The sequence below is a fragment of the Panthera pardus genome, unplaced genomic scaffold, assembly GCF_024362965.1.
Source record: "Panthera pardus isolate Hobbes unplaced genomic scaffold, ASM2436296v1 HiC_scaffold_11, whole genome shotgun sequence".
Taxonomy (NCBI): Eukaryota; Metazoa; Chordata; class Mammalia; order Carnivora; family Felidae; genus Panthera; species Panthera pardus.
This window is the reverse complement of record NW_026526666.1, coordinates 105,605,483-105,630,106: the sequence shown is the minus strand read 5'-3', so window position 1 is coordinate 105,630,106 and position 24,624 is coordinate 105,605,483. Positions and strand designations below refer to the sequence as shown.

The window sequence follows — 24,624 nt, the reverse complement described above, 5'->3', positions numbered from 1 at the left end:
GGTGATTAACTCAGCCTGCAGCCCCTCTCCCCTCCCCAGAGGCTGGGTGTGGGGTCCCAGCCCTCCAGTCACGCCTCACTCTCTCTGAAGCTACCGAGTCCTCTCCTTAGTGTACAAAAGACCCTCCCTCTGTCACTCTGGAGAGTGCAGGGGTTTAGGACGTGTGCACCAGCCCACCCCTGTGATGAGTGTGAATTCATCGCACCCCTTCAGGCTTTGGGGGGGTGTCCAGCACGTGGGGGTGTCGCCAAGCTCTTCAGGTGTGCCAGCGGAGCCGATGTAAAATGAAATGAAATTCTGGTCTCGGTTTGCATTCCTCATCGCCTCTTCCCGCATACTTCTGGACTTTCCTCAGGACCCGCTTTTGTGACGTGCCTGCCCACGTCTTCTGCGTACTTTCAAAATTGGGGTGTTTAAAAACAACCCAGTTGGGGTGTGCGTCCTTTTTATTGATCTGTAGAGTCACTGCATGTATTCTGGTTGTGAGGTCTTTGATCACCACGAATTTGCTCCGACGCCCAGCGGTTTGCGTCTTCATTCTTTCGATGAACAGAAAATGGACTCTTATGTCACAATTAGTGCTTTTGGTAGTGTGTTGAAGAAATGCCTCTTTGCCCCAAGGACCTGAACACGCTCTCTCATGCCACGATTGCAAGCTTTCGTGACTCCTGTGACTCCTGTGAGTGAGCTTGGTGTGTGTGGTGTGAGGTAGGGGTCGTTTGCATCCTTGCTGGTAACCAACCAGTTGAACCAGGACCATTTCTTGAGAAGCCCGTCTGTCTCCCACCACATTTCAGTGGCATCCTTGTCATAAATTAGGTGACTGTGTGTGGGGACCTGTTTCTGGCCTTCTGTCCCATTGATCTTATACCAACATCACACTGGTTTAATTCAGCTTGATGATAACCATTCATATCGTGCATTGTAAGTCCTCTGATTTTGTTTTCCTTCAAGATTTTCCTGGTTCCTCTCTGCCTTCTCAATTTCAATACAGATTTTACAATTGGCTTATAAATTCCCAAAACCCAGTGAGGCTGTTTGTTTGCTTGTTTGGTTGGTTGGTTGGTTGGTTTCAGTTTGGATTGCATTTGAATTTATAGATCAACACGGGAGAACTGTCGTCTCTACAACATTGAGGCTTCCAACCCCTGAGCATATACTTGTGCGGTCTTCACGTTCTCTCGGTAACATTTTATAGCCTTTTGTCCAGCAGCCCTGCACGTTGTTTGTAGAGCACTTCACTGGTATTTAACTTCATGTTAAGTGATGTTACTTTTATAGGTCTCCATAAACCTTATTTGTTGATAGAAATGTATTGAGAAATGCAGTTAGTTGCTTCACGTTGACTTTTTGTCCAGCGACCTTGTGAATATGATAAATTCACACATTAATGCTGGCACTTCATCTGCAGACACCTTTCGATTTCCTAGACAATCATTCTGTCAGGGAATAACTTTTATTTCCATCTCCCCAACCCTGCACCTGTTGCCTTCTGGCACTGGCCGTGTTTACCTTTCCAAACGATGTGGAACAGAAGTGGTGACAACCAGCAGCCTCTTGCTCCTGATCTGGGGAAAGCTTGCAAAATTTCACCATTAAGGATGTTTGTGAAGGGATTTTTTTCCTTCTGAAAATCCCCACCATCAAATTAAAGTGGTTCCATCTTATTCCTAGTCGAGTTTTTGTCCCGAATTGTGTTGGATTTTATCAAATGCTTCCTTTGTCTCTTGACATACTTTTCTCTTTTTTTCTATTAATAAGGCAAATTAACTGATTGACTTGAACGTCACCCACCCCTGCACTTCCTTTATGCGATCCGTTTGATTGTGATGCTTACCTTTTCTATAGTTTGCTGGATTCACTTTGCTAACATTTTGTTTGGTGTTTTTGCAACCTTATTTGTGACAGAGACTGGCCTATTATTCTCCTTTTTTGTAACGTTATCATCAGAATTTAACACCGAGGTAGTTTGGCCTTATAAAATTAAATGTTTTTCTTTTTTAATTCTTACGCACATTTTACGTAAAATGATATTAGTCCTAACTTAATTATTTGGAAGGATTCACCAGTAAAGCTCTATGAACCTGGAGTCTTCTTTGTGGGAAAGTTTTAAAAGCTGTTTAATTTTTAAAATAGAAATCAAATATTGAAATTTTGTATTTCTTCTCTCATCTTTAGTCATGTTTTGAAGGACTTCGAAATGTCTAAAGATTTATTGAAAGTTCATAGCTTTATTATGTTTTAAAATATCTTTAATATCTATAGATATTATTAAATTATTGGGATTGTCTTTCTCTTTTTAATTTTGTGAGTTTTTCATCATGTGTTTTGTGTCATATTGGGTGCATACAAATTTAGGATCATGATATCTGCTTTTCGGATTGATACTTTCACCATCTTTAAATTTTTAAGATGAAAAATACCGTTAGCCTGCGAGTTTCCTTTGTCCAACATCAACATAACTATACTAGCACCTGTATATGCCAAGGGGGAGGAGAACATAGTGTTTACGTGGTGTCCTTTTACTTTAAACTCTTCTGTATCATATTTTGACAACAGGTTGTACTAGCAGAAGTTGCTTTTAGTGTAGGCTGACAGTCCATGTCTTTTAATTGAAGCATTTAGTCCAATTACATTTAATGTGATACTGAAATGTTACAGTTTAAATCTGCCACCTTACTATTCATTTTACAACCTACCCATCTGTTTCTTTTTCACCTTCCTTTCTTGCCTGCCCTAGGTTCAGTCAAGTGTTAGTATTCCAAACTCTCCCCCCTTTATTAGCTTTGTTTAGAAATACTTCAAAAAATACATTTTTTAAATATTCTGGCTGCCTTAGAAATTACAAAACATGTTCTTGGAATGTACCTTAAATTAAATACTTGTGCTATTTCCCAGGTAAGGCAAGAACCTTAGAACACTTCAGTTATATTTAACCCCTATCAATTTCTATGCTATTATTGTCATGCATGTGGATATCACATATATTTTAAACTCCAGAAATCATGATTAATAATTGTTTTAAATTTTTTTAACGTTTAGTCATTTTTGAGAGACAGAGAGAGAGTGCGAGTGGGGGAGGGACAGAGAGAGAGGGAGACACAGAATCCGAAGCAGGCTCCAGTGTCTGAGCTGTCAGCACAGGGCCCAATGCAGGGCTCGAACTCAACAAACCGTGAGATCATGACCTGAGCCGAAGTTGGACGCTTCACCGACTGAGCCACCCAGGCACCCCATTAATAATTGTTTTAAATGGTGCTCATTCAGATTTACCTGTTTCTATAACCTTCTGATGTGCTTGATTTCTTCCTGCCTGATCATGTTTATGTCTGAGACCATTTTTCTTCTGTTTGAAATATCCCTTTTAGTATTTCTGTTAGCACAGATTTGCTGATAATTAGTTGGTTTTGTTTGTGCGAAGATGTGTTTTGCGTTCATTTTGGAGGGCTGTTTCCCACTGGGTGCACGAGTGTCGGCAGTCAGGGGTCTCCCAGCACTTTGAGTACGTTGTTTCTTTCGGGAAGTCACCTGTCAGTCTTATTCCCTTGAAGGTGATGCTTCTCTCTCTCTTTCTCTCTCTTTTTCTTCCTGGCTGCTTTTAAAGTGGTCTTTGTTCTTCTATTTCAGCAGCCCTGTGAACGAGAGGGAAGTATTGAATTTATCCCAACTGAGGTTATAGAGCTTTTTGGATCTAGGGTATAATGTCTTTTGTCTTTTTGGAAAATGTCAGCCAGTATCTTTTCAACTGCTGCCCCATTCACTCCGCCTTCTTCCCTCAGGACTGCATACCCACATTTTTTCACTATATCCCATTTGTCTCTTATGCTCTTTTCTGTATTTTTTTTTTTTTCCATCCTGGTTTTCTTTACCTTCTGTGCTTCAATCTGGATATTCTCTACTGATGTGTCTTATTTGGTATAATCTGCTTTTAAGTCTTTCTCCTGAATTATTAACATCAATTACTCTTTTTTGCTTTTAAATTTCTGAAATCCTAGGATTTTTTAGGGCTTCTTTTTCTCTGGGTCTCATTTGATGGTGAAATTCTCTCATCTAATCTTTTTAAATACATTTGAATGTCTGAATTACCTGAGTCTATTTCTGTAGACTATTCAGTATGCTTCTCTTTCTTGGCCTGCCTGGTAATTTTTGGTTGAATATCAGATATTGTGTTTGAAAAACTAGGTAGGCACTCTGAATGATGTTATTTTCCTCATGAGATAATTAAATTTTATTTTGGCAGACGGAGTTTGGGCAAATCACCTTGATTCAGCTCAGGCTGGCCCATTGCCCCTTTTGCATATATGTCTCTCAGTAATGTCAACCCAGAAGGTCCGGGGGTTAGCAGAACCCCAGTCTCCAGCTCTTGTCTCCCCAGTACCAAGAGCCGGCCAAAATGTCTACCTGGGCTGTCTTTTGGGTTTTGTTTTTTTCTTTTAGCAGCTGCTTTTTGCTTGGCCTCTTGGCCTCTGGCCTTGAACTTGTGCAGCTCGGGAACCACTGGATGCCCCGAAGGTTGGTTGCAGGCTGGTTGCAGGCTCTCTTCTTTGCAGGGTCTCTAGGGGGCCTCGCAGGGCAGAGCCACGATGCCTCCCCGGTGGGCCTGAGGGCAAAGCATCGGCCCAGAAGGGCTTATTCTCCAGCCTTAAGATCTAATGGGACTTGCCTTGCTAAGTTGTGGGCGCGCTCGGGCCCCAGCACCTTTTCCATCCTTCCTGTCTCTCCCTTTTGGAGCGGGAACGGCCATCCCAGGCCCGTCCCCACATTGTATTTTGGAAGCACACGTCTTGTTTTGGAGTCACAGGTCCCCAGCTGGACAGGAGTCTTGTCTCCGGGTGAATCGTACCTAGAGTCTCACTGTGCCTCATGGAGACGAGTCCGTGGATGGCAAGAACTGATGCTGGGATGAGTTGAGGCCTGAGGTCGGTGGGGTGGCCTGAGGTCGGTGGGGTGGCACGAGTGTCCTTTGCATGTGAGAAGAACACAGACTTGAGGGGACTGGGGCAGAATGTCAGGGACCGAATGTGTCCCCGCAAACTATACGGAAGCCCTAACCCCTAACGCGATGGTGTTTGGAAATGAGGTCTCGGGGAGGTGATAGTTGAGGTCACGGGGCGGGGCGCTTATGATGGGATCATTGCCCTTCTGAGAGCCCAACAGCTGTCTCTGCTGTGAACACACAGCGAGAACGTCCTCGGGCCAGGAGGAGGCCTCTCGGGGACCGCCGCACCTGCGCCTTGATCCGGCCCAGACCTCCACCCTCCAGACCGAGAGTCACTGTTGGCTGCTCCCCACCCCCTCGTCTCTGGTGTTGTGTCACAGGAGTCCAGGCTGGCTGCGCCCCTTCCTTAGGCTTGGGTTTTCCTGGGCACGCTGAGCCCCGGCTTCTGTCTCTTGATGGCTGCCCGGGAGCTGCAGGCCTTTCTGTTTGGCCTCCAAGGACTCACCAAGCAGCCTGACGGGGCGCCTGGGGGGCTCAGTCGGTTAAGCGTCTGACTCTGGATTTCAGCTCAGGTCAGGATCTTACGGTTCGTGGGTTAGAGCTCCACGCTGACGGGGCGGAGCCTGCTTGGGATTCTCCCCGCCATCCCCTCCGCCCCTCCACCCCCGTACTCTCTCTCAAAATAAATAAACACTGAAAAAAAAAAACCTGAGGACACAAGGTGGCCCTGGTGACACAGCGCTCCTCCTGGCATCGTCTCATCTGCTCATGTGTCTGACTGTGAGGCCCTGGCACTTTCCATGGTGCTTTTCCTGCTGTCGTGGTTTGATTTTGGAGGCAGGATTGGACCCAGGTGCCCGTCCGCGGTGCCCGTTCTCCTGGTTGGAGCTGCCGCTTCCCTGGTGAGCCTGGCTCTGCCTCCCGTGTCGTGGGAGGTGTCGTGGGAGGGGCGGCTGGTCCTGCTGCAGCCGTGGGGGCGCCGGGCAGCTGTGAGCAGCTTGTAAAAGTGAATCCACAGAGGAAAACCCCCACACAGGGAAGAGTTGCATTCTGCATGAGTGTATTTGCTGTAGGTTACTTGCAAGTTGGTATACATCTTTCCATAGACTCTTTCAGAAATTTCGCTCAGCCATTTTTTTTTTTTTTTTTTGAGAGAGAGAGAGCACGAACAGAGGCAGGGCAGAGCGAGGGGGAGACACAGAATCTGAAGCAGGCTCCGGGCTCTGAGCTGTCAGCACAGAGCCCGACGCGGGGCTCGAACTCAACGGACTATGAGATCATGACCTGAGCCGAAGTCGGACGCTTAACCGACTGAACCACCCAGGGACCCCTCGGTCAGCTGTTTCATTAAACGCTGATTTGTACCACCAAACATTAAGATATTTGTGATAAAATTATTCGAAAGTTGAACCGTTATAACTCCTCTCGCTCAGAACACCTCTTAGGATTGGTCTTCTTCACGGACGTGGATGGTGTTCGGTGAGGAAGGGCGGCTGTGAGGACCCCTCGGCGGCCCGCGACCCTGTCCTCCCGGCGGTAAAGGGGTTGCGCCCCATGGGTGCTCCATCACCGTGGTTGACGTGCGTGCACCTCGCTGGGTCCTTAGAGCCAATCAGAGATCGGTTCCGAAGCGGGCGTCCTGCGTGTCCCGGTCGCTTGCGTCTGTCCGCGGCGCCTTTCCCTCTGGAGGAGGAGCGCTTTGCGTCCCCTGCCCCGGCCACTGACACGGCAGCGCCTCCCCGTCCCCTCCTCGGTGACCCGGCTTTCTCTGCCCTGCTGGCCTGGCCATGGGGAGAGGGGGTGGCAGGGATGTCATGCTGGCAGATGCTGGCGGCCCAGCCCGAGTGCGTCGCCACTCCCCCTGCTGGAGAGGCTCTGCTGTGCTGCCCTCACGCAATTTAAGCTTTAAAACCAGGGTCTGCCAGCGGGTGTGGCCGCGGGTTGCTTGGAACCGGGGGGCAGTGCCCAGAGGGGGGGGTGCCCACGTGGGCCCGGTCGAACCCGGCTCACTCCTGCCTCCTGTGCTGTCTGCTGTCCCCGTCATGTCCACCCAGCCAGTGGTGACCCGGCCTGGTGCTCCTGCCCCGGGGAGGGGAGTCCCTCTCGGCAGCCTGGTCGGGCCATTTCGGTCATGTGACTGCCCGGGACCCAGGACATCACTGGGGGTCACCCTGCTCTGTTTTCGTCAGCGCCCTTCCCCGCCTGCACAATGACAAGGTTTGGGGTGGCCCCGTGCCCGTGTGCTCCCAGCGAGGGCACCCAGGACTTACGATGACAAGTGCCTCACACACACCATGGGCCAGGAAGCCTTGCCCCGGGGCACGTCCGGGTACCCGTCCTGAGGGCTGACCCCATGATTACTGGGCCGCCCCCCATGGCACGTCACTGCCCAGCTGTCCCCTCTGCGTCCCCTCGTCCCCTCGCTTAAATATTCATGGTGTTTATCATCATTTGCCATCAGCTCCAGGAGGACAGTCTTCTGTCCTCTTTGTGTGTGTCCCTAGTGCCCCCCGAGGGTGCTGACTGCTTGCAGGGATGGGGAGATGCCGGCAGCGGCTTCGCTCCTGTGCGGGCCAGTCAAGCACCTGTGTTTTCCGTGTACTTACCTAGACCTTTCGTGGTGTTGTTGTCACAAGGCCGTGTCCTGTGCTGCATCCTTGTGGGGAGGAGGTGGCCCCTGCCGTGCAGGTAGAAGCCAGGCAGGTACGACACTTCCCGTGGGGACAAGGACTGCGGCTCACGTGACCCAAGAAGGCCACTGGCCTCCCTCATCACGTGGTTCCCGGCTGTGTGGTCCCAAGACCTTTCCCATGGCCACGTCTGTCCCTGTGGTTCCTCGCCCACCTTCCACGGCTCAGCACCCTCTGACCCACACCTCGAGCTGGAAGGAGATGCTGAGAGGCAGCCTTGTGATCGGGGACACCCCTCAGGTGCACGAGGTCTGTGTCCTGTGCCTGTCCCACCCCACGGCCCCAGCCCCTGGCACGGTGACCGTGTGTTCGTCCCCCAGAACCTTCCAGACTGTGCAGCAGCCCCACAGTTTCCCCACAGCCGGGCTGACATCCCGCCCGAACCCCCAAGCTGCTATTACACAAGGTCACGTGAAGGACGCAGTAGGAGCCTTTCAGTGGGATGTGACCTGGGGGGAGTGTCCTGTGAGCCCAGATGCCGGCCGGGCGATGTGGCGCAGAGAACGGCCCGGCAGGGCCGCCGGCCCCCCGCCTCCGTCCCCTCACACCAGCTCTGCACACAGTCCTGGATGACCGAGCGACCAGGGCATCTCAGACGTCTTAGCCCAAAACATGCTCTTTGTCATTGCTGTTCTGTGTCACAGACCAAGCCCGGCGGTCCCCGCCCTCGGGGGCACAGAGCCGGGGCGCGGGGGAGGTCGCTCTCCCTGACGGAGCAGCGCCCCTTCTGCCCTGAGACCCCGGTGTCGACCTCACGCCACCTCCCACCCCGCGGCCCGAAGCCACCTCGGCCTCGCCTGGGGCCTCGTCACCGACGTGGGACCCCCTCCCCGGGGGCATCGGGCCATCCGGTCACTGTGCCCTGACGTGTGCCACGTGGTGCGGCCACTCGCACCCGGTTCCGAGGCGCCGCGCGGGGCCGCGGTCCGCTGCCCGGGGACGAGAGGGGCCGGGACATTCGGCATGGCCCACGCCATGCCCTGGGTCTGCGGGCGCAGGGCGTATCTCTCGGCTCCTCGGCCGTTCTCGTCGGCGCCCTCCAGACGCTCGATTGCCATAGAAACCGAGCTCGTTAAAATTCCCCACAGCCTCCTAATTATAGAATTTCAAAGGCGAGCAGCCCTTCCTCCGAGGGTTGGAGTTGAGGTGGGGGGTGGGGGCAGCCCACGCGGGCCCAGCGCCGCCCGGAGCTGGCCCAGCTTTGCCGCGATGCCACGTCTGCGGCGCCCAGGACGGGCCCCGGAGGGCACACCCCGAGCCCGGAGCTCGGCCCTGACCGCACAGCCGAGACGGGACCCTGGGGGCCGCCAGGACTGTGGGCGAGCTCCACGTGCCTCGCGCGGGCCCCCCACGCGTCTGTGGGCGGGCTCCGCGGGCACTGGGATCAGGGGGACGAGGTGGTCGAGCCGTGGGGGCGCGGGGCCCGTGTTCTCCCCCGAGCAGCCGCGCCTCTGCACGCACGTGCTCTCCGAGGACACGTGCTCTTTTCTTCCTTTGTGAACCGTGCCTGTCACTTCGGATCGGGAATAAGGGCCGTGACTTTCCGGGCAGAAACCCGGGACCTGCGAACGCGACCGTTGCCCGAGCCGGTGGCCCGTGAGGTCGGTGGCCGTGGCCTCCGAGGGGAGGGGACCGTTGGGCCCCCACAGCCTCCATCGTCACCTCTGAGATCAGGGGCTCGGGAGGGCAGAGCGGGTTCCATCCGGCTGCGTCCGGCCCCGCACTTGGGGAACATTCCAGTAAAGACTCAGCTTCGAAAGCGTTGGGCGCTTTGTTTGGTGTTTGCCACTGTGGGAATTTGGGTTTTCCAGGAAAGGCTCTCAGTTTGGTTCAGAAGTTAAGGAAGTGCTAATCCCAATCCAGTCGTGAGAGAAGCCCCAGGCTAAACCCCCAGGCGGGCACCCAAGTCTGACCGCGCTCCTCAAGGCCAGCAAGGTCGCGAAAACCAGGGCCGGCTGAGAAACCACCACCACCAGCGGGTCCGCGGAAGGACGACATGCCGTGTGGGATTGAGGGTGTTGTCTGGGCCAGAACCAGCGCGTCAGGGAAAAGTTAGCGGGGCAGAGCGTGTGCCTTAGTTGACGCGTCAGCTCGTTGGCGGTAACGAAGGCTCCACACACTCGTCCGATGTCAACCAGAGGGGCACCGAGCCTGCCTGCGGTCTGCACCATTCCTCCCAAGTCTGAGATTGTAAATTGCTGTGCCCATAGCCTCCAGCCAGGATAGAGCTTAACCCGTACCCACCCCCGTGACCTGTCGCCCGGAGGCCACACTGTCCTGAACTTGGCATTGGTCTTTCACTTACTAGAACAATTTCATCTCGTGATTATGGATCCTAAAACAATTTGTTGTTGATTTTGTCTATTTTGTGGTTGTGTAAGAGTGGCACCGTTTCCTAAAGCCATTGATATATTGATATATGTATCAATATATCATTTTCTATTGACTTTTTAGGTAGTTTGATTTTCGAAGATGTATCTGTCATGCTGTGGGTGGCTCAAGTCAGGTGTTACCGCCAGTCGGGTCTCTGTGGTGCAGCCGCACGCTCACCGCGTCCATTTACCATCCTCTTGTCTGTGACCCTGGGCATCTTCAGACGTGCTTGAATGTCCCCCAGCTCGTGTGCGACAGTTTCTCTCGGGCTTTGATCAAGGAGTAATGCAATCGCTAGGTCATGGAGGAAGCAAATGTTCCTCCCCACAAATATCGGTGCTATGTTATCCCCCCCTCTCGGAGAATAAGCAGCTTCTAGGTTGCTGTTCGTCGGGGTTGTGGGAGATTAACCTGGGCCCACCGCTCAGGCATCGAGGATACCGAGGTGCCTTTGGGTTTCCCTGATTACTCACGAGGTGGGGCTTCTGGTCATTTTCATTCACTGTCTGTCTTCTGTGGAATGCCTGTTCTTGTCTTTTGTTCATGTTTTTCCTTTGTTAACTTATGGAACTTGTGTGTGCATCCTAAGTCACGAAGCCTCACCACGTGTGTGTGCTGATTCTCTTTGGCTTCCCTGGTGGCCTCTGGCTGAACATCCGTGCTTGTTTTGATGCACTCAGGTGCACTTGCTCCTTTTTCTACTGCCTTTTGTGTTTTCAGAGTTTTTCTCGCCTTCATATTAGTAAGATCTTCTCCTACGTTTCCTTATAGAATTTGTTGTCGTTTTGCTCCTCATGTGTAAGTTCTAGTCTTTTGAGGGGACAGAGCTGTGTGTGGAGTGAGGCCTATGCGGGCCACATGCAGCCCTTGGTCTTGTCCCCTCGGTGAGTGTGCCTGCCTGCTGTGCATTCCCTAATGCCCCTTGGCCTCTGCTAGGACATCTTCGTGTGTCTTATTTTGGCCGACTTTAACCAAATTTGAAGGATATCCAGTTGGGCATATTTTTAGACATATTTTAGGGCATATTTTCCGTGTGGCAAGTGGGCCGGAATCAAGAAACCCAGAGTGTTGGTGCTGGTGTGTCCCCATCAGGCCAGCTCGGTTCCCTCTGTATCTCTGTGTCCCCTGGTCTGTGTCTGTCACTCAGTGCTTTCTCTCTTCAGGACACCTGGGGGTTGTGAATGCCACATCCAGGGAGGGTCAGGGGATGTGATCACCATGCGTGGGGACAGCCAGACCTGTGGACATCAGCACCGACCCGCCGCCAGCCAGGCATCCCTCAAACCAAGGCAGGTGGCCTGGAAGGGCTGGGTCTGGCAGGGCACGCCTTGTCAGCTGGGCAAAGGCCCTGGAGGTCACCGGGGACTCCTTAAGGGCAAGGGACACATAGACTGAGGGTGGTACTGCCTCCTGTGGACTCCAGGCCTGAAGCCCAGGTGTGAACTCGCAGGGGGAGAGCAGGAAGGTGGAGGCTGGTGCCACCTCCCTCCAGGCCCTGCTCTTGTCCGGGAATTGCTGAGAGCCTGTGGCGGGAAACCTTTGAGGGGTCCTTGGGCAGCGCGTGGGCCTCTGCCAAAGCCCCAGCTGCCCGCCGGCTGTGGGGCTCCTGCCGCAGAGGAATCCGACTTCTTGTTTCTTGGTCTCCCGCTTAAAGGGAGGGAGGCAGGCTCCGAGTGGCCGTCCGGCCAGAGCTGCTAATTTGCTTGTTTTAAAAACATTCCGTTACAGTTTCCACATCGGTGTATATTCGTGGCACTTCCACGGCTCATGAAAGTGGCTTTCACTGCGGAACTTTATAAAAGCACAAAGCTTCCCGTTGTATCCTGAGTGTTTTGTTTGTACCAGCGTTTGCCTCAGAGTGTTTGGAAGGAGCGAGTTATGAGCATTTTTAGGGAAGAATAAAACCAACGGTTCTAGTTCCCCAACTGGCTCTGGCATTTTTGATCAGCAGTGTCCTTCTTACAAGTTTACATTATTGAACGTGTGTTTTGAAAGCGACGTGTTGGGTAACGCTCGACTCAGCACGAGCGCCCGGCCTGTCTGCCCCACCTCTGCCCCGAGATGTGTCAGGCTGGGGACACCGGGAGGGGGTCTTGTGTGTCCGGGTGGGCAGGTCGCCCGGCCGAATGCTGTGTTTCTGGCTGACCGTGGACTCCACGTGGCAGCCGCAGCCCCTCTGTGGATGGTGAGACGTGAGCTCACGGCCCCTCTGAACCACATCCCAGTGTGGAACAGGGGGCCTGGTTTCCGCGCCCGGAGGAAGGAGGGTGGAAAGGAAAACAAGGAGGAGGGCTTGGAAGTGGGCTGGCCTCCAGTGACGTTCTGGCCGGACCCTCTCGGGGGCCGCCCGGCTGCTGTCCTCCCTGCCAGGGTGGCCGCCGGGCACACCGTCGCGCCAGCCCCTGGACGGAGCGGCCGTCACCGCGGGCTGACGGCCACCGGGCTCCTGTCCTCGTGTGGGGGGGGGCGCTGGTGGCCGTGGGGCTGTCCTTTACCCGTCTTCTATCCTCCCTAGAGTCCGTCTACCGCCGCGGAGCCAGAAGATGGAGAAAGCTGCACCGCGCCAACGGCCACCTCTTCCAGGCCAAGCGCTTTAACAGGGTGAGTGCCGCCGACGCGGGGCGCGGCCTGAGCAGGACCCTTCCGTGGAGAGTGGGTGGGGCCGCGGAGGCCGTGCCAGCGGGTTCCAGAAAGGAGCCGTGGTGAGGCTCTGGTCAGGCCTTTTCTGCACGTGGTGGCTGTTTGACGGATGCAGTCTGTGCATCTCGGCGTTGCTCTGCTGGGATGACACCAGCCGCAGCGCGTGCTCTTGGCCGCGAGGACCTCCTGTGTGCCCGGGGCCCCCTCACGGCCCGCGTCTGCCACCCAGGTGGGCCCGCTGCCCAGCCCTTCGTTTCCATCGTTCCTCTTCAGGACGCTGTCACATTCTCCAGCAATGATGTGGTTTGTGTGGCTTTGTGGTTGGTCCGCTTCACAGTGGGGGAGGGGGCAGGGGGTGCCTGCAGGTGCCTCACTGGCCAAGGCCCTTCACGTCCCGGGGCCGCCGGATCCCCGCGCCACAGACGGGGCTTAAAGCAGCAAGTCCTTCTCTCCCAGTTGCGGAGCCACAGGCCCCAAGCCGCAGTGTGGGCAGGGCTCTGCTCCCTCTGATGGCTCTAGTGGACCATCCTTCCAGCCTTTTCCAGCTCCCGGGGGCTGTGGCGGTCCTGGGTTTGTGGCTGCTGCAGTCCGACGTCTGTTCTGTCCTCACATGGCCTCTCTTCTCTCGTAAGGACGTCCGTCGGGATTAGCCCCCACCTGATCGACTATGACTTCATTTTAACTAAGTACCTCTACAGAAATTCTTTTTCAAAATGAGGCCTCATTTGGAGGTTGTAAGGGGACGTGAATTCGGGGACACCATTCCGCCCGCTCCAGCAGCCACACGCGTGCTCACCTGAGGGCCTTTGCACGTGCTGAGGGCTGTGCCCGGTGCGCCCGCCCCCATGCTCTCGGAGCACGTGCTCTGTCTTACTTTCTGTCTCTTGGCTTGGACGACTATCCAGCTCCTCCTCTGTGCCCCCGTCGCATATGCACCTGCTGCCCCCCACTGGGTGCAGTGCTCTGGTCACTGGGACTCTGAACGTGGGTTCCCCGATGATTGGAGGAAGGTCAGCCAGGGGAGACCCATGGCACTGGGTAGGGACCAAGAAGAATGGGGCACGTCTGTGAGGAATGAGAAAGACCCTGGGAACCGAGGTGGGTGGCGGGAGAGCACGGGCTCCAAGGAATGTCGGGTGTCTTGGGGGAGGTTAGGCATCACCAGCAAGCCAGTGCCTGAGGACAGAGGTGTGCCCTGGGCCGACTGGGCCGACTGGGCCGACTGGGTGTGGACGGGAACTTTTGTGAAGAAATGGAAACATCCCAACTCCCAGGGTGCGAAGCACCTGCCGCCCCCTCCCCGTGTTTATTTTACCAGCCAGCTTTGCGGCCAGGAGGCTTCTCTTTCTGCACATCTGGGCACCAGCTTGGTTCTGGACAGAGAGGGGTCTCGGCCAGACGGGACCAGCCACCTTTCGGGATATCACAGAAGGTTCTAGGAGTCCCGCTCCCCCATGTTGACTGCTGGTGCAACACCGTTTCTTCATCACAGCTGACTCACCGGTCCAAGACGAAGCCCACCCAGCCAGCAAGACAGGCCGGGGCCCGGCTTGTCCCCCCCTGCAGATTTTAGGAGAAAACCCCATTTCTCTGATTGCAGGGTGCAGACCCTGACTCTGCTTTCCCCTGCCTGCCCCTCCTGCCCCTCCCCATTCCCACCCTGTTATACATGTTCAGCTGTCCCCAGAGCCCCAGAGTGGGTTTCCCCACACACGGGGAGGGAGAAGGGAGCCTGTCTGAAGACCCTCGACTCAGATCGTTTGGTCGTTCACAGACGAGGAGGCAGATGTGTGCGCAATTTGTTGACAATTTTGGTTTCCCGCCTGACTGTCCTTGGCTTGACGTCCCATTGCCTGAGCCCTGGCGGCTGGCTCCGTGCCGTTCACCGTGTTAATCACAGGGCTGTGCACTTCAACTCCACCTGTCACTTGAAAGGATGTTTGCAGAGCCCCGCGCTTTGTTCTACAGGAATCGGCAAGACCTACAGGCGAAAAGCCCCCGGAGGTCATTTCCTCCGTCCTCCTCGGCAACTCAAGGGCGGAAAGTGAGTGAACTCAGTGACACCGCCGGCCATCTTCCCGAGGCACCTGCCTGGATCGTTATTTGCCTTCGACATGACGTTTCTTCTAGAACAATGAGAAAAGGTTCCATTGGTGAATCAAAGGGAGAGATCCAGTGAGTTTCTGGAGAAGAAATGAAAACCTCTGTCCTGGAGGAGACACGGGCGGCATGGATGGGGGGGCACGAGGGCGAGGCCCCCTCTGCAGGATGCTACTGATGGTCAGAGTCCCGCCCTGGGAAGCCCCGGGGCGTGAGCATCTCTGGCAAATGCCCGTCGAGGATTTCTCCTAAGCTTCTTGGTCCCAGCGACTAGAACAGGGTTTAGCAAGCAATTCCTGTTAAATCCATGTTGAGGGCCGGAGAGTAGATACCTTAGACTCGCTGGGCCACAAGGCCTCTGTCGCAGCCACCGCCCCGTCATAGTGTACTAGCCACAGGCAGTGGGTCGACAAACGAGTGAGGGCCTGTTCCAGTAAAACTTTATTTGGAAAAGACAGGTGGTGGTCCTCATTGGCCTGCCCCTGGACTAGGGATTGGAGTTACCACTGGCTGAACCGTCAGGCCGCGAGAGGAGCAGGTCTGGGGCCTGGCGGGAGCCGCCTTTCCCACCCCGCAAGAAGCAGCAGAAACCCAGACCAAAGGCTCCGACCTCAGATGAGCTCAATATGGCCCAAAACTAGAACGGATGATGCGAAATCCGAGCAAGGGCCAGATTCAGTGGTGTGTAAGGAGACTTAAAATGTTTTTACCCTATTAACTTATTAATTCATGTGAATTTCAGAGAATCGTGGCTCGGGGGTTAGGTTTTGATTTATTTCTTCGTGATGTCTCCTGAAGTGTTAACCAGTCAAACACAGGTCTGAGATCAAGAGCCCTTGCCAACGTGCGATAGCCTCTCCGGACAAGCGAGGGCACGCCGCTGCTGGTCAGCGGCTGGCCCGGCCCGGCCCCTGCTCACCTCTGGGAAGGAATGTGTTACCTCGCAAAGGCACCGGTCGGCTGTGAGTTTGCCCCTATCCGCGAGCCAAGCGTTGCAGATTAGGTTGTTCAGGGGTGACAATGGGAAGGCTGCTCGTGTTGGTGGGTTACGTAAGAAGGTGCTTTTGTTTCATGGCTTCATAAATGGTGTTTGACAGACACACGCGCAGAAGAGAGTGAAACCCATCTTCATACCTGAAGCTCCTCCTTTGAATGCGAAGCTGGGCTTTTACCCGGCTTGAGACCGTGGCCCCCGCGGCTGTCCACTGCGCCCCGTCCAGGCCATTCCCCGCCGGGCCCACCCTCTGTGCCTGCCAGCTCGTGGGACAGACGCTTTAGGCAACACGGAGGACTCGGAATAAATTCTTCTCTTTCCTGTTTCCGGAGTTAAAAGTGACGCGGGGTGTGTGAGTGTGCGTTTGCTTAACCTTAGCAAACGTGGTTGGGGCACCTGTGTGCCAGGACCAGCCCCCTCAGGCCCTGGTTTCTGAGCTCGGTGCTTCGCTGGTGAGGAGTCGGCTTCTTGGTGCCCGTGGCCCTGAGCACAGGCCCACGGCCTGTCCGTGTCACCCCGATCCGCCCCCCCCCGGCCCCTGCCCGAGTCCACCCATCAGAGGATTCCATCAGCCGTCGTGAATGAACTACAGTACAGTGTGGTCCTTCACGGTTGTCTCCAGGAGCAGAGACTCTCTCAAAAGAAGGGAATTTGTTAAAAACGGCAAAAGAGGCTAAAGCCTGCCAAGGAGTTCAAGCCAGGAAAGATGGTCGCGGGAACCCGGCAGACGTGCGGCCACGCGTGTGACCGGCTTTCTGAACACACTCATCTTCGTGCCCTTTCAACAGCCCAACGTGAGGAAAGCATCACCAAACCAGCTGACGATTGCCATTAATTTCAGCTACTTAGAGCTTGAAGAACGAAGATTGACCGCGGAAAAATCTTTAAAACTACCAAAAACCCAAGCAATCGCAGGCTGCCCCTAGCGGCCAACACACGACACGTAATGCCGGGCAGAGTTAGTCTCTCTGTGGCCGTGCGGGGGAGGTGTGTGGATGCCCCCCACGCCCCCCTCAGCCTGGGTCACTGCACCAGACGGGGAGCCACCCTGTTCGGCACACGACCCGGCAAGGGCTGGAATCCCCTCCGGTCCCTGCAAGCAAGGGGGGGCCTTGCCCGGGGAGGGGTCTTGTCACCCCTGCCGGAGCGGGACCCCATGGTTCCCCCAGCCTGGGAGCGGACCCAAGCAGGGGGCCCGGAGCTTGGGCAGAGCCTGGTGCCCGACGTGACCCACTGGTTGGGCCACCTCTTGTCTAGCTCCCATCATCGTTCGGGACATCAGGGAAGGTGCAGCGTGCCCCAGTGCTGAGCTGGGTCCCCTGCAGTGAGGCGCGGGCCTCAGGGGCGCCCAGGCCCTCGGCGTGACGGCCGCTGTCCTTGCAGAGAGCGTACTGCGGCCGGTGCAGCGAGAGGATATGGGGCCTCGCGGGGCAGGGCTACAGATGCATCAACTGCAAGCTGCTGGTCCATAAACGCTGCCACGTGCTCGTCCCGCTGACCTGCAAAAGGCATATGGTGAGTGTGGCCCAGATTGGGCCCGGGGGCCCGCGGTGGGGGGGGCAGCCTCGAGCCCACTGCCCACGCTGACCCTGGCGGCCCTCAGTCCCCCTCTGTCCAAATAGGGTCCTGCCGCCAGCGAGGCAAGAGGAGGGGCTGGGACGGGGCCCCTCTTCCGAGCCCTGTGACCCCTAGCACTCGTGGCGGGGGGCCTCCGGTGCCCGCTGCCACTCTGGCACGAAGGTGCGGGGCAGGGAAGGCTTGTGTGGACCCCAGGCACGAAGCAGCTCTCGAGCAGAGCAGAGGGGAAAGCGCCATGACGCTCCGCACGCCAGGGCCTGCGCCGTGTGACCCTCACCGCCAGCCCGCGATCCTGGAGTCGGCGCTCCCAGCCCTTTGAGATGCTGTTCGTTTCCTTGCTGAGCGTCCAGGCTCGCTTGTGCTCCTGGGCCTCTGGCCGTCACCCCTGATGGGACAAGAGCAGAGTCCAGACCTTGTCACACCCCGATGTTGCTGAGCCCTGGGATGTGGGGTCCCGTAGGTCCGCGTCGGCCTAAGAAACGAGGCCAGCCCCACAGATGTAGTCAGTCGGGGCCGAACGATGCCAATGCCTGGAGCCCGGTGTCCGCCAATAGGGGGCTGTGGCAGGGGTGACCTCAGCCTCCTGGGACTCTGATGCAGCCGTGGGGGCAAGGGAGACTACCAAGCACTATGAACAGATGCCCTGCTTTTTAAAGCACCTGCTGGAAAGGTCACAGTGTGAGGTGCTGAGTGATCACCCTGCCTGTGGAATCACGAAATTTCTATGTGGGTCTCTCCACCTCCAGGGCAACAATGTTACCAGGTACACTTGTGTAACATGTATTGTCACACACGCTACAATGTGTATACCAGAAGAGGTGATCCTAGAAAGTCACAGGGTATCTGCAGAAGCTACACTGTGACACCTGACCGGTCACTTTGTAATGCTCATGTCTTCGCAGGATTCTGTCATGCCTTCCCAAGAACCTGCAGTAGACGACAAGGACAACGTGGACCTTCCTTCTGAGAACACCGATGGAAGTAGGGGCTGCTTTCTTCCCACTCGTGGAGCCCGGGCTCTCCGGCCCGGAATCCCTGCTTGGCCGCCATTCTGACCACACCTCACTGAGGGCCTTCCCTCATCCTGGGCAGAGATGGCAGGGTGGGGTGGCCTTCTGTGGGCACGCACATCTCTGTGAGTGGCTGCCATAGGAGTCGGGGTGGGCGTTTTCCCTTGGCACCGACCGTGGGAGTTCTAGAAGTTGTTTACGGTGGCACCCACCCTGGGCAGGCTGCTGCGTCGAGCTGGTCTCCATCCGTGGAAAGGCCTGCTGTCAAGGTGGTTCTTGAGTTTCTGTAGGATTTCGTGGGGGTTTGGGTGGGGGAGAGACTTTTGTTTAATAGTAAGAAGCATTCGGAGAATGATTTTGAATACTAGTTGGACTGATAGCTGAGCTCTGAGCTCCCAAAGTCTGTGGATTATTATGAGAGCTTCAAAGAGTCCCTGCCCTCGAGTGGTGAATGTGAGCTCTGCACCCTGAGAGTCCTTGAAGGATGGAATGAGACCACAGAAGATAAAGCATTTAGCACAACGGCTCACACAAAGCAGACAACAACCCACACACTCACCCACCCACCCACCTACCTACCCATCCAACCATCCATCCACTTATCTGTCCATCTGCCCATCCATCCACCTATTCATCTGTCTACCTGTCCACTCATCTATCCACTCACCATCCATCCATCCACCCCCCCTATCTATCCATCCACTTATCCATCTGTCCATCCTTCTGTCCATCCATCCTTCCATCCATCCCTCCGTCCATCCATCCAACCATCCATCAGTCCATCCATCCACCCATCCATCCATCCATCCACTCATCTGTCCACCCACCCACCCACCATCCATCCACCACCCATCCATCCACCCATCCTTCCATCCATCCAACTATCCATCAGTCCATTAGTCCACCCACCCACCTATCCATCTATCCATCTATCCATCCATCCATCCATCCATCCATCCATCCATCCTTCCTTCCTTCCTTCTGTCCGTCCATCCATCCATCCACCCACCTACCCATCCATCCATCTATCCATCCATCCATCCATCCATCCACCATCCCCTCTTCTGCCCGCCTGCCCACCTATCCATCTGCACACTCTAAGAACAGTGTCTGGAAAGCTAAATACCACAGTCTTCTTGAAGTTACTTCCACATGAATCGCTGAGAACATGTGTCACAAATGCAGGTTCCCGGGCTCCACCCACAGAGGTGTAGAGTCAGCAGGTCTGGGTGGGACCAGGAAGCTGCATTTTCTTATGACTGTGCGGTCAGCTGTGGCCACTCCGTGATTCGCCCTGAATGCTGCAGATTTGGCCTGGGCCACCGGTGTGTCCAGAGGATCGAGGGGCCCTGGGTTCCCCTGTGTGTCAGCCTACATTCCTGACAATGCCTAGAATGCCCTGTTTTTTCTTTCTCTCTTCACTAGTTGCTTATATTTCTTCAAGCCGGAAACATGACAACATTAAAGATGATTCTGAGGTGAGTAAATGAGATGGCTCGTTAGTGTTTCCAATCTTTTTTTACAAGTTCACTAGCTCGTTTCTGGGGCAGTTATGGAAATTTAAATAGGAACTAGACAGGCTTGGGAATGCTAACCTGTCTAACCTCACCGTAAGCGAGGGAGTGGTCTGCGGGCATCTAGGGTGATGTTCGGTCAGGGCTTCAGGATGGAGTCCCACGGAGGTTCTGGCGTTTCGCGCAGAAGGGATCTCCAGAGCATTAGGTGGACAGAGAGCGAGCGTGTGCGGCTGACAGGAGCCACTGCTCAGTCGCAGGCGTGAGGGTGCAACGTTCACTGCACGGTTCTCTCAGCGACGGGGAGCTGGGGGATGAGGTGTCATTGGCCAGGCCTGTGTGAGCCCAGGCCGCGGGCTGGTGTGAGCCTGGGTCAGGGGACCTCTCTGCCCTCAGAATCCTCTTCTGTCCAGTTTGGGTAATGATCACTCCTGGCACACACAGGAAGCTTTCCACGACACCAGTCAGTGGCGGGGCTCTTTCCGCATGGGTCCAGGGTGGCACAGGCCATCCCCGCCCCCACAAGGGAGCCCCCATGCTCTTCGGCTTTGAGAAAAGGAGGGAGAGCTGGTCCCTGGCGGGTGGGGTCGCTAGCTTTTTATTGTCTCCCGGGGTCCACGTGGAGGAATCACCCTGGGTTGTTCTTGCCCTTTGTCCCGTTTCGGCCGTGTTTATGGCTGGGCGGTCCAGGGTCAGAGGTAGATTGATAGATTCTTGCCGAATTTGCTAGTGACTTGTTCTCCCCTCACTCCTAAGGGTTCGAACGTTGCGTTTTCTCCTGTCTCCTGTCACAGGACAGGCGTTCCCGTCACTGGGAAATTGGCACCTCAGGAAGCAGCAGGATGTTGGCACTGCCCGCGTGGGGCACGGGGCCTCTGGCTTTGGGGGACGGGGTATGCAGTGTGGCGAAGTCAGTGTGTTGGGGGGGCAGTGAGGAGTGGGTGGGCGCCGCCCAGAACCTGCCTGCAGAAAACAGGCTGCTGGCCTGTCATGGCTCAGTCTCGCTGGGGCACGTCCTTTTATGAATCCCCCAGAGGCTCTTTGGGGCGCAGATGTGGCAACACCTGCTGCAGGGTCAGTCTCCCCAGTGCCCCCTCTCTGTCCAGACAGCAGAGTGGGCCCAGGGCTTACAGCTCTTGAGCTGCAACTTTTGTCGGATTTTATGTGCATCAGACCCTCCCTTGATTTGTCTGTTGTACCGTTTCCACACACCGAGCAATTCTCCAAGTCTTGGGGGACCCTGACCAGGTGTCCTACAAATCTGACCCCCCTCTACCTGGAGCTAGTGTCAGACCCCAAAGGGAAGGGCTCAGATACCGTTCACGCATCCCGGTGGCCACCTGCATGTGCTTCTGACCAACCAGCTGTAAATCGGGGTTCCCACGACCCTTTCCTTGGGTTCAGTTAATTTGCTAAAGCGGCTCACGGGACTCAGGGAAATATTTTGCTTCCTGGATGCCTGGTTTGTGATAAAAAGGAGATCGCTCAGGAACAGCCGATGGAGGAGGTGCACGGGGCCAGGGCTGGGGGAAGGGGGCGGGGTGTCCGTGCTCCGTCCAGGCCAGCTCCCCGTGTCACCAACCAGAAGCTCTCCAGACGTGGTCCTTTTGGGTTTGTGTGGAGACTTCGTAACAGGGGCGTGACTGATGAGTCCTTGGCCATTGGAGAACGGGCCCAACCCCGGCCCCTCTCCCCTCCCCGGAGGTCAGGGGGTGAGGCTGAGTTCTGACGCTCTATAATAAGCAGGGGTTGTAATCACCCCCATCTTTAGGTGGCCTGGGCTTCTCAAAAGTTGTCTCATTAACATAAAAAAAATGCCTTTTCTGTGAGGTAGGGAGCTTCAGGGGTGTTGGGAACTCTGTGCCAGGAATGGGGCTGAGACCAACATATTTGTCAGTATAAATCCCAGGGTCACGATTTACTCCTTCTGTCCCGGGAAGCCTGCTGCTGCCCTTTTGTGTTCCACCCCGGCTTTTGGACTGAGAGTTTCGGCTCGGGCCTGTGTGTGGCCGGCTCTGGGCGGTCGGTGGGGCATCAGATGATTCCAGTGAGTGAGGAGAAGTCACACAGACTCCAGTTCGCAGCCTCCGTCCACAAAACCTCAGGACAGCTCTGCCTTGCTGGGACCGCAGCTCTCCAGAGTACCTGATAAATGGCGCCCAGACTTCCTGACTTTCCTTGCTGGTCATTCCCCGTCTGGGATGAGTCAGGAGCACTTAGTTACCCCCTGCTTCCCCTACAGATACCCTTGCCAGAGACAGTTCTTAGGAGGGAGGCTTCTGTTCTTAATCGAATCACCTTTCTCTTTTATTATGTATTTCCAGGAGTCCGAACTCGGGCCTTTGCAGATCTCAGCTAGTTCTGCTCTGTAGCCCCCGGGGGAGAGCCTGTCCTGGGGAGGCCGGCCCCTGTCAGCCACGTGCCCACAGAGGGCCGCCTGTGGCTGGCGACTGGGCCACGGTCTGCAGAAATGACGGGCTTTCGGAGTGGCGGGACTGGGGTGGTCTTCGGGGCACAGAGGTCGGGGGCCCGTGAGCAGAATCGTGCCCTGAGCTCCAGGCCACGCGCAGGGACTCGTCACCCTCCGCGGGGAGGGGGGAGGGGTCCCGCCCTTTCCCACGTTCTGTCTCGTCCTCAGGACCTCAAGCCGGTTATCGACGGGATGGATGGAATCAAGATATCTCAGGGGCTCGGGCTGCAGGACTTTGACCTGATTCGGGTCATTGGGCGCGGGAGCTACGCCAAGGTGCTCCTGGTGCGGCTGAAGAAGAACGACCAGATGTACGCCATGAAGGTGGTGAAGAAGGAGCTGGTCCATGACGACGAGGTGAGGGCCGGCGCGGGCTCGCGCCTCCTTCGTGGGGACCTTCGGGCTCCTGGGCTTTGTCCCGTCAAGGGGAGCAAGACACTCGTAACAAAATTCACCGCTGCGGCCACGTCCAAGTACACGTTTGTGTATACTCGGTGCCTCGTCCCCGCCGTCTCGTTCCGGGCCGTTGGCACCCCCAGAAGGAAGCCCCGCGCCCGCCGGCCGTTGCGCCCGCCCCCCCGCACCACCCATCGGCCTCCTGTCTCTGGCCCTTGCGTGTAGTCAGAACTGCATTGCCTCTTATGCCTGAGCAAGACTCCGTTTGGTGAGCAGACCACACGTGGTCTATGTGCTCACCCTGTTGGTAGCGACCGGGAGTGCTTCCACCTTTTGGCGACTGTCATTCGTGCCGCCGTGAGTGTCCACGTACGGGCATCTGCTCCTGGCCCTGCGTCCAGGCCTTTGGGGGTCTTCCCGGGAGCGGGGGCGCCGGGGCGCCAGGGTTCCTGGTGCTTAGCTATTCGAGGAGTCACCAAGCAGCGGTCCCACGGCAGACGCAGCATTTCCCGTTCCCACCAGCCACGCGTGAGGCTCCCGCTTTCTGCGCACCCTTTCCAGGAACTGCTGCTTCCTGTTTTTCGATTACCGCTGTCCCGGCAGGTGTGAGACGGCAGTGTGCTTTGCATTCCCGTGGTGACTCCCTCCGTGGGCCTCTTGGCTTCGTGGACGTTGGGTCTTTTTCCCTCGCACTTGAGTGCGGGTTCCACGTCTTTGGCTCACAGGTAGCAGTGGTCCTGGGACTCCCAGCCCTGTAGCGCAGGAGGCGGCTCGGTGCGTGTGGGGCCAGAGCACCCAGGAAGGACTGCCCTGCCCGGGCCCCGACTCGTGGTTTGGAGGGAGAAGGGGGGCTGAACTGGAGCTTTTACTTGCTCTGCCAGCAGGGTGCATTCGTGCAGTGCACGGACTGCCCAACTGGCCCTTGAGTGCTAAGCTCACAGGTGAGGAGACTGCGGCTCAGAGAAGCGGCGCTTGCTACCACCTTCACTGCTGGCCAGCAGCACTGCAGGATGACTCCAGACGCCCCCTCCCAGCACCCTGGCCACCTGGAAAGTTAGTGGAATGTGTGAGGTCAAGTTTGTAGAATTGAAAGAAAAGGTCAGGAGAGACTTACTGCTTTGGTTCATGCTTGGCGTTTTCAGATCATCCCCTGTGGCCCAAGGTGTGGCGGTGGGACTTTTAGGTGGTCTCTCGAGAAGAGCGGGACTCTGGGAGTCAGTGAGTGGGAGCTGAATGTGTGTGAGCGTGTGTGCACGTCCACGTGTGCCACGGGCGTGTCGCTACGTGTCTGCCCGTGTCATGGGCGTGTCTGTGTGTGTGCAAGACTTCGTGTCACATGGCTGCCTGTGTGCGTGTCTGCGTCTGAGGGAGACCCCGGTGTCCGTGACCGTGAGTCTGGGCTGTGGACATCAGGCGTAGGGGCACCGCAGTGGGCTGAATGGCGACCCCTGAAAAGATACGTCTGCATCCTAATCCCTGGAGCCTGTGAATCTGGAAATGGGGTCCTGGCAGATGTAATTAGGTTGAGGATCTTGGGGAGATCACCCTGGATTGTGTGGGTGGGCCCTGAATGCAATGAGAGGTGTCCTAGAGAAAGAGACAGACAGACAGAAGCAGCACAGACACCCAGGGAAGCCGATGTGGTGATGGAGGCACAGGAGAGTCAAGAGCCCCCCCCCCGCCTTGGCCCACCCCCATGTCAGGCTTCTGACTCAGAACAGAGAGTACGAGTGGGGAAGTTTCCAGGCCCTGGAAACTCGGGAGCCTGGCAGCAGTGGAGTGGGAGACCCTGGCAGCTGGACTCTGGGGGGGGGGGGGGGGGGGGTGGGGGGAGAGTCTCGGCCACTCACGAGGGTTTTCGCCTGAGCACCTGGGGACCCAGGCCCCTTTGGAGCACGGATGGCCAGGCTGGTCGGGCGC

At 56.0% G+C, this 24,624-nt stretch overlaps 1 protein-coding gene across 2 annotated transcripts in view; it reads left to right on the top strand.

The window, feature by feature from the left end:
* PRKCZ (protein kinase C zeta) overlaps positions 1–24,624 on the top strand; it is a 98,884-nt gene that overhangs the window by 53,453 nt on the left and 20,807 nt on the right. For both annotated transcript variants that reach the window (XM_053899103.1, XM_019461123.2), the window contains 5 exons: positions 12,518–12,603; positions 17,120–17,251; positions 18,217–18,295; positions 19,750–19,802; positions 22,477–22,665. In XM_053899103.1, coding sequence (XP_053755078.1) covers positions 12,518–12,603; positions 17,120–17,251; positions 18,217–18,295; positions 19,750–19,802; positions 22,477–22,665 — 539 coding nt within the window. The remainder of the gene's footprint in view (positions 1–12,517; positions 12,604–17,119; positions 17,252–18,216; positions 18,296–19,749; positions 19,803–22,476; positions 22,666–24,624) is intronic.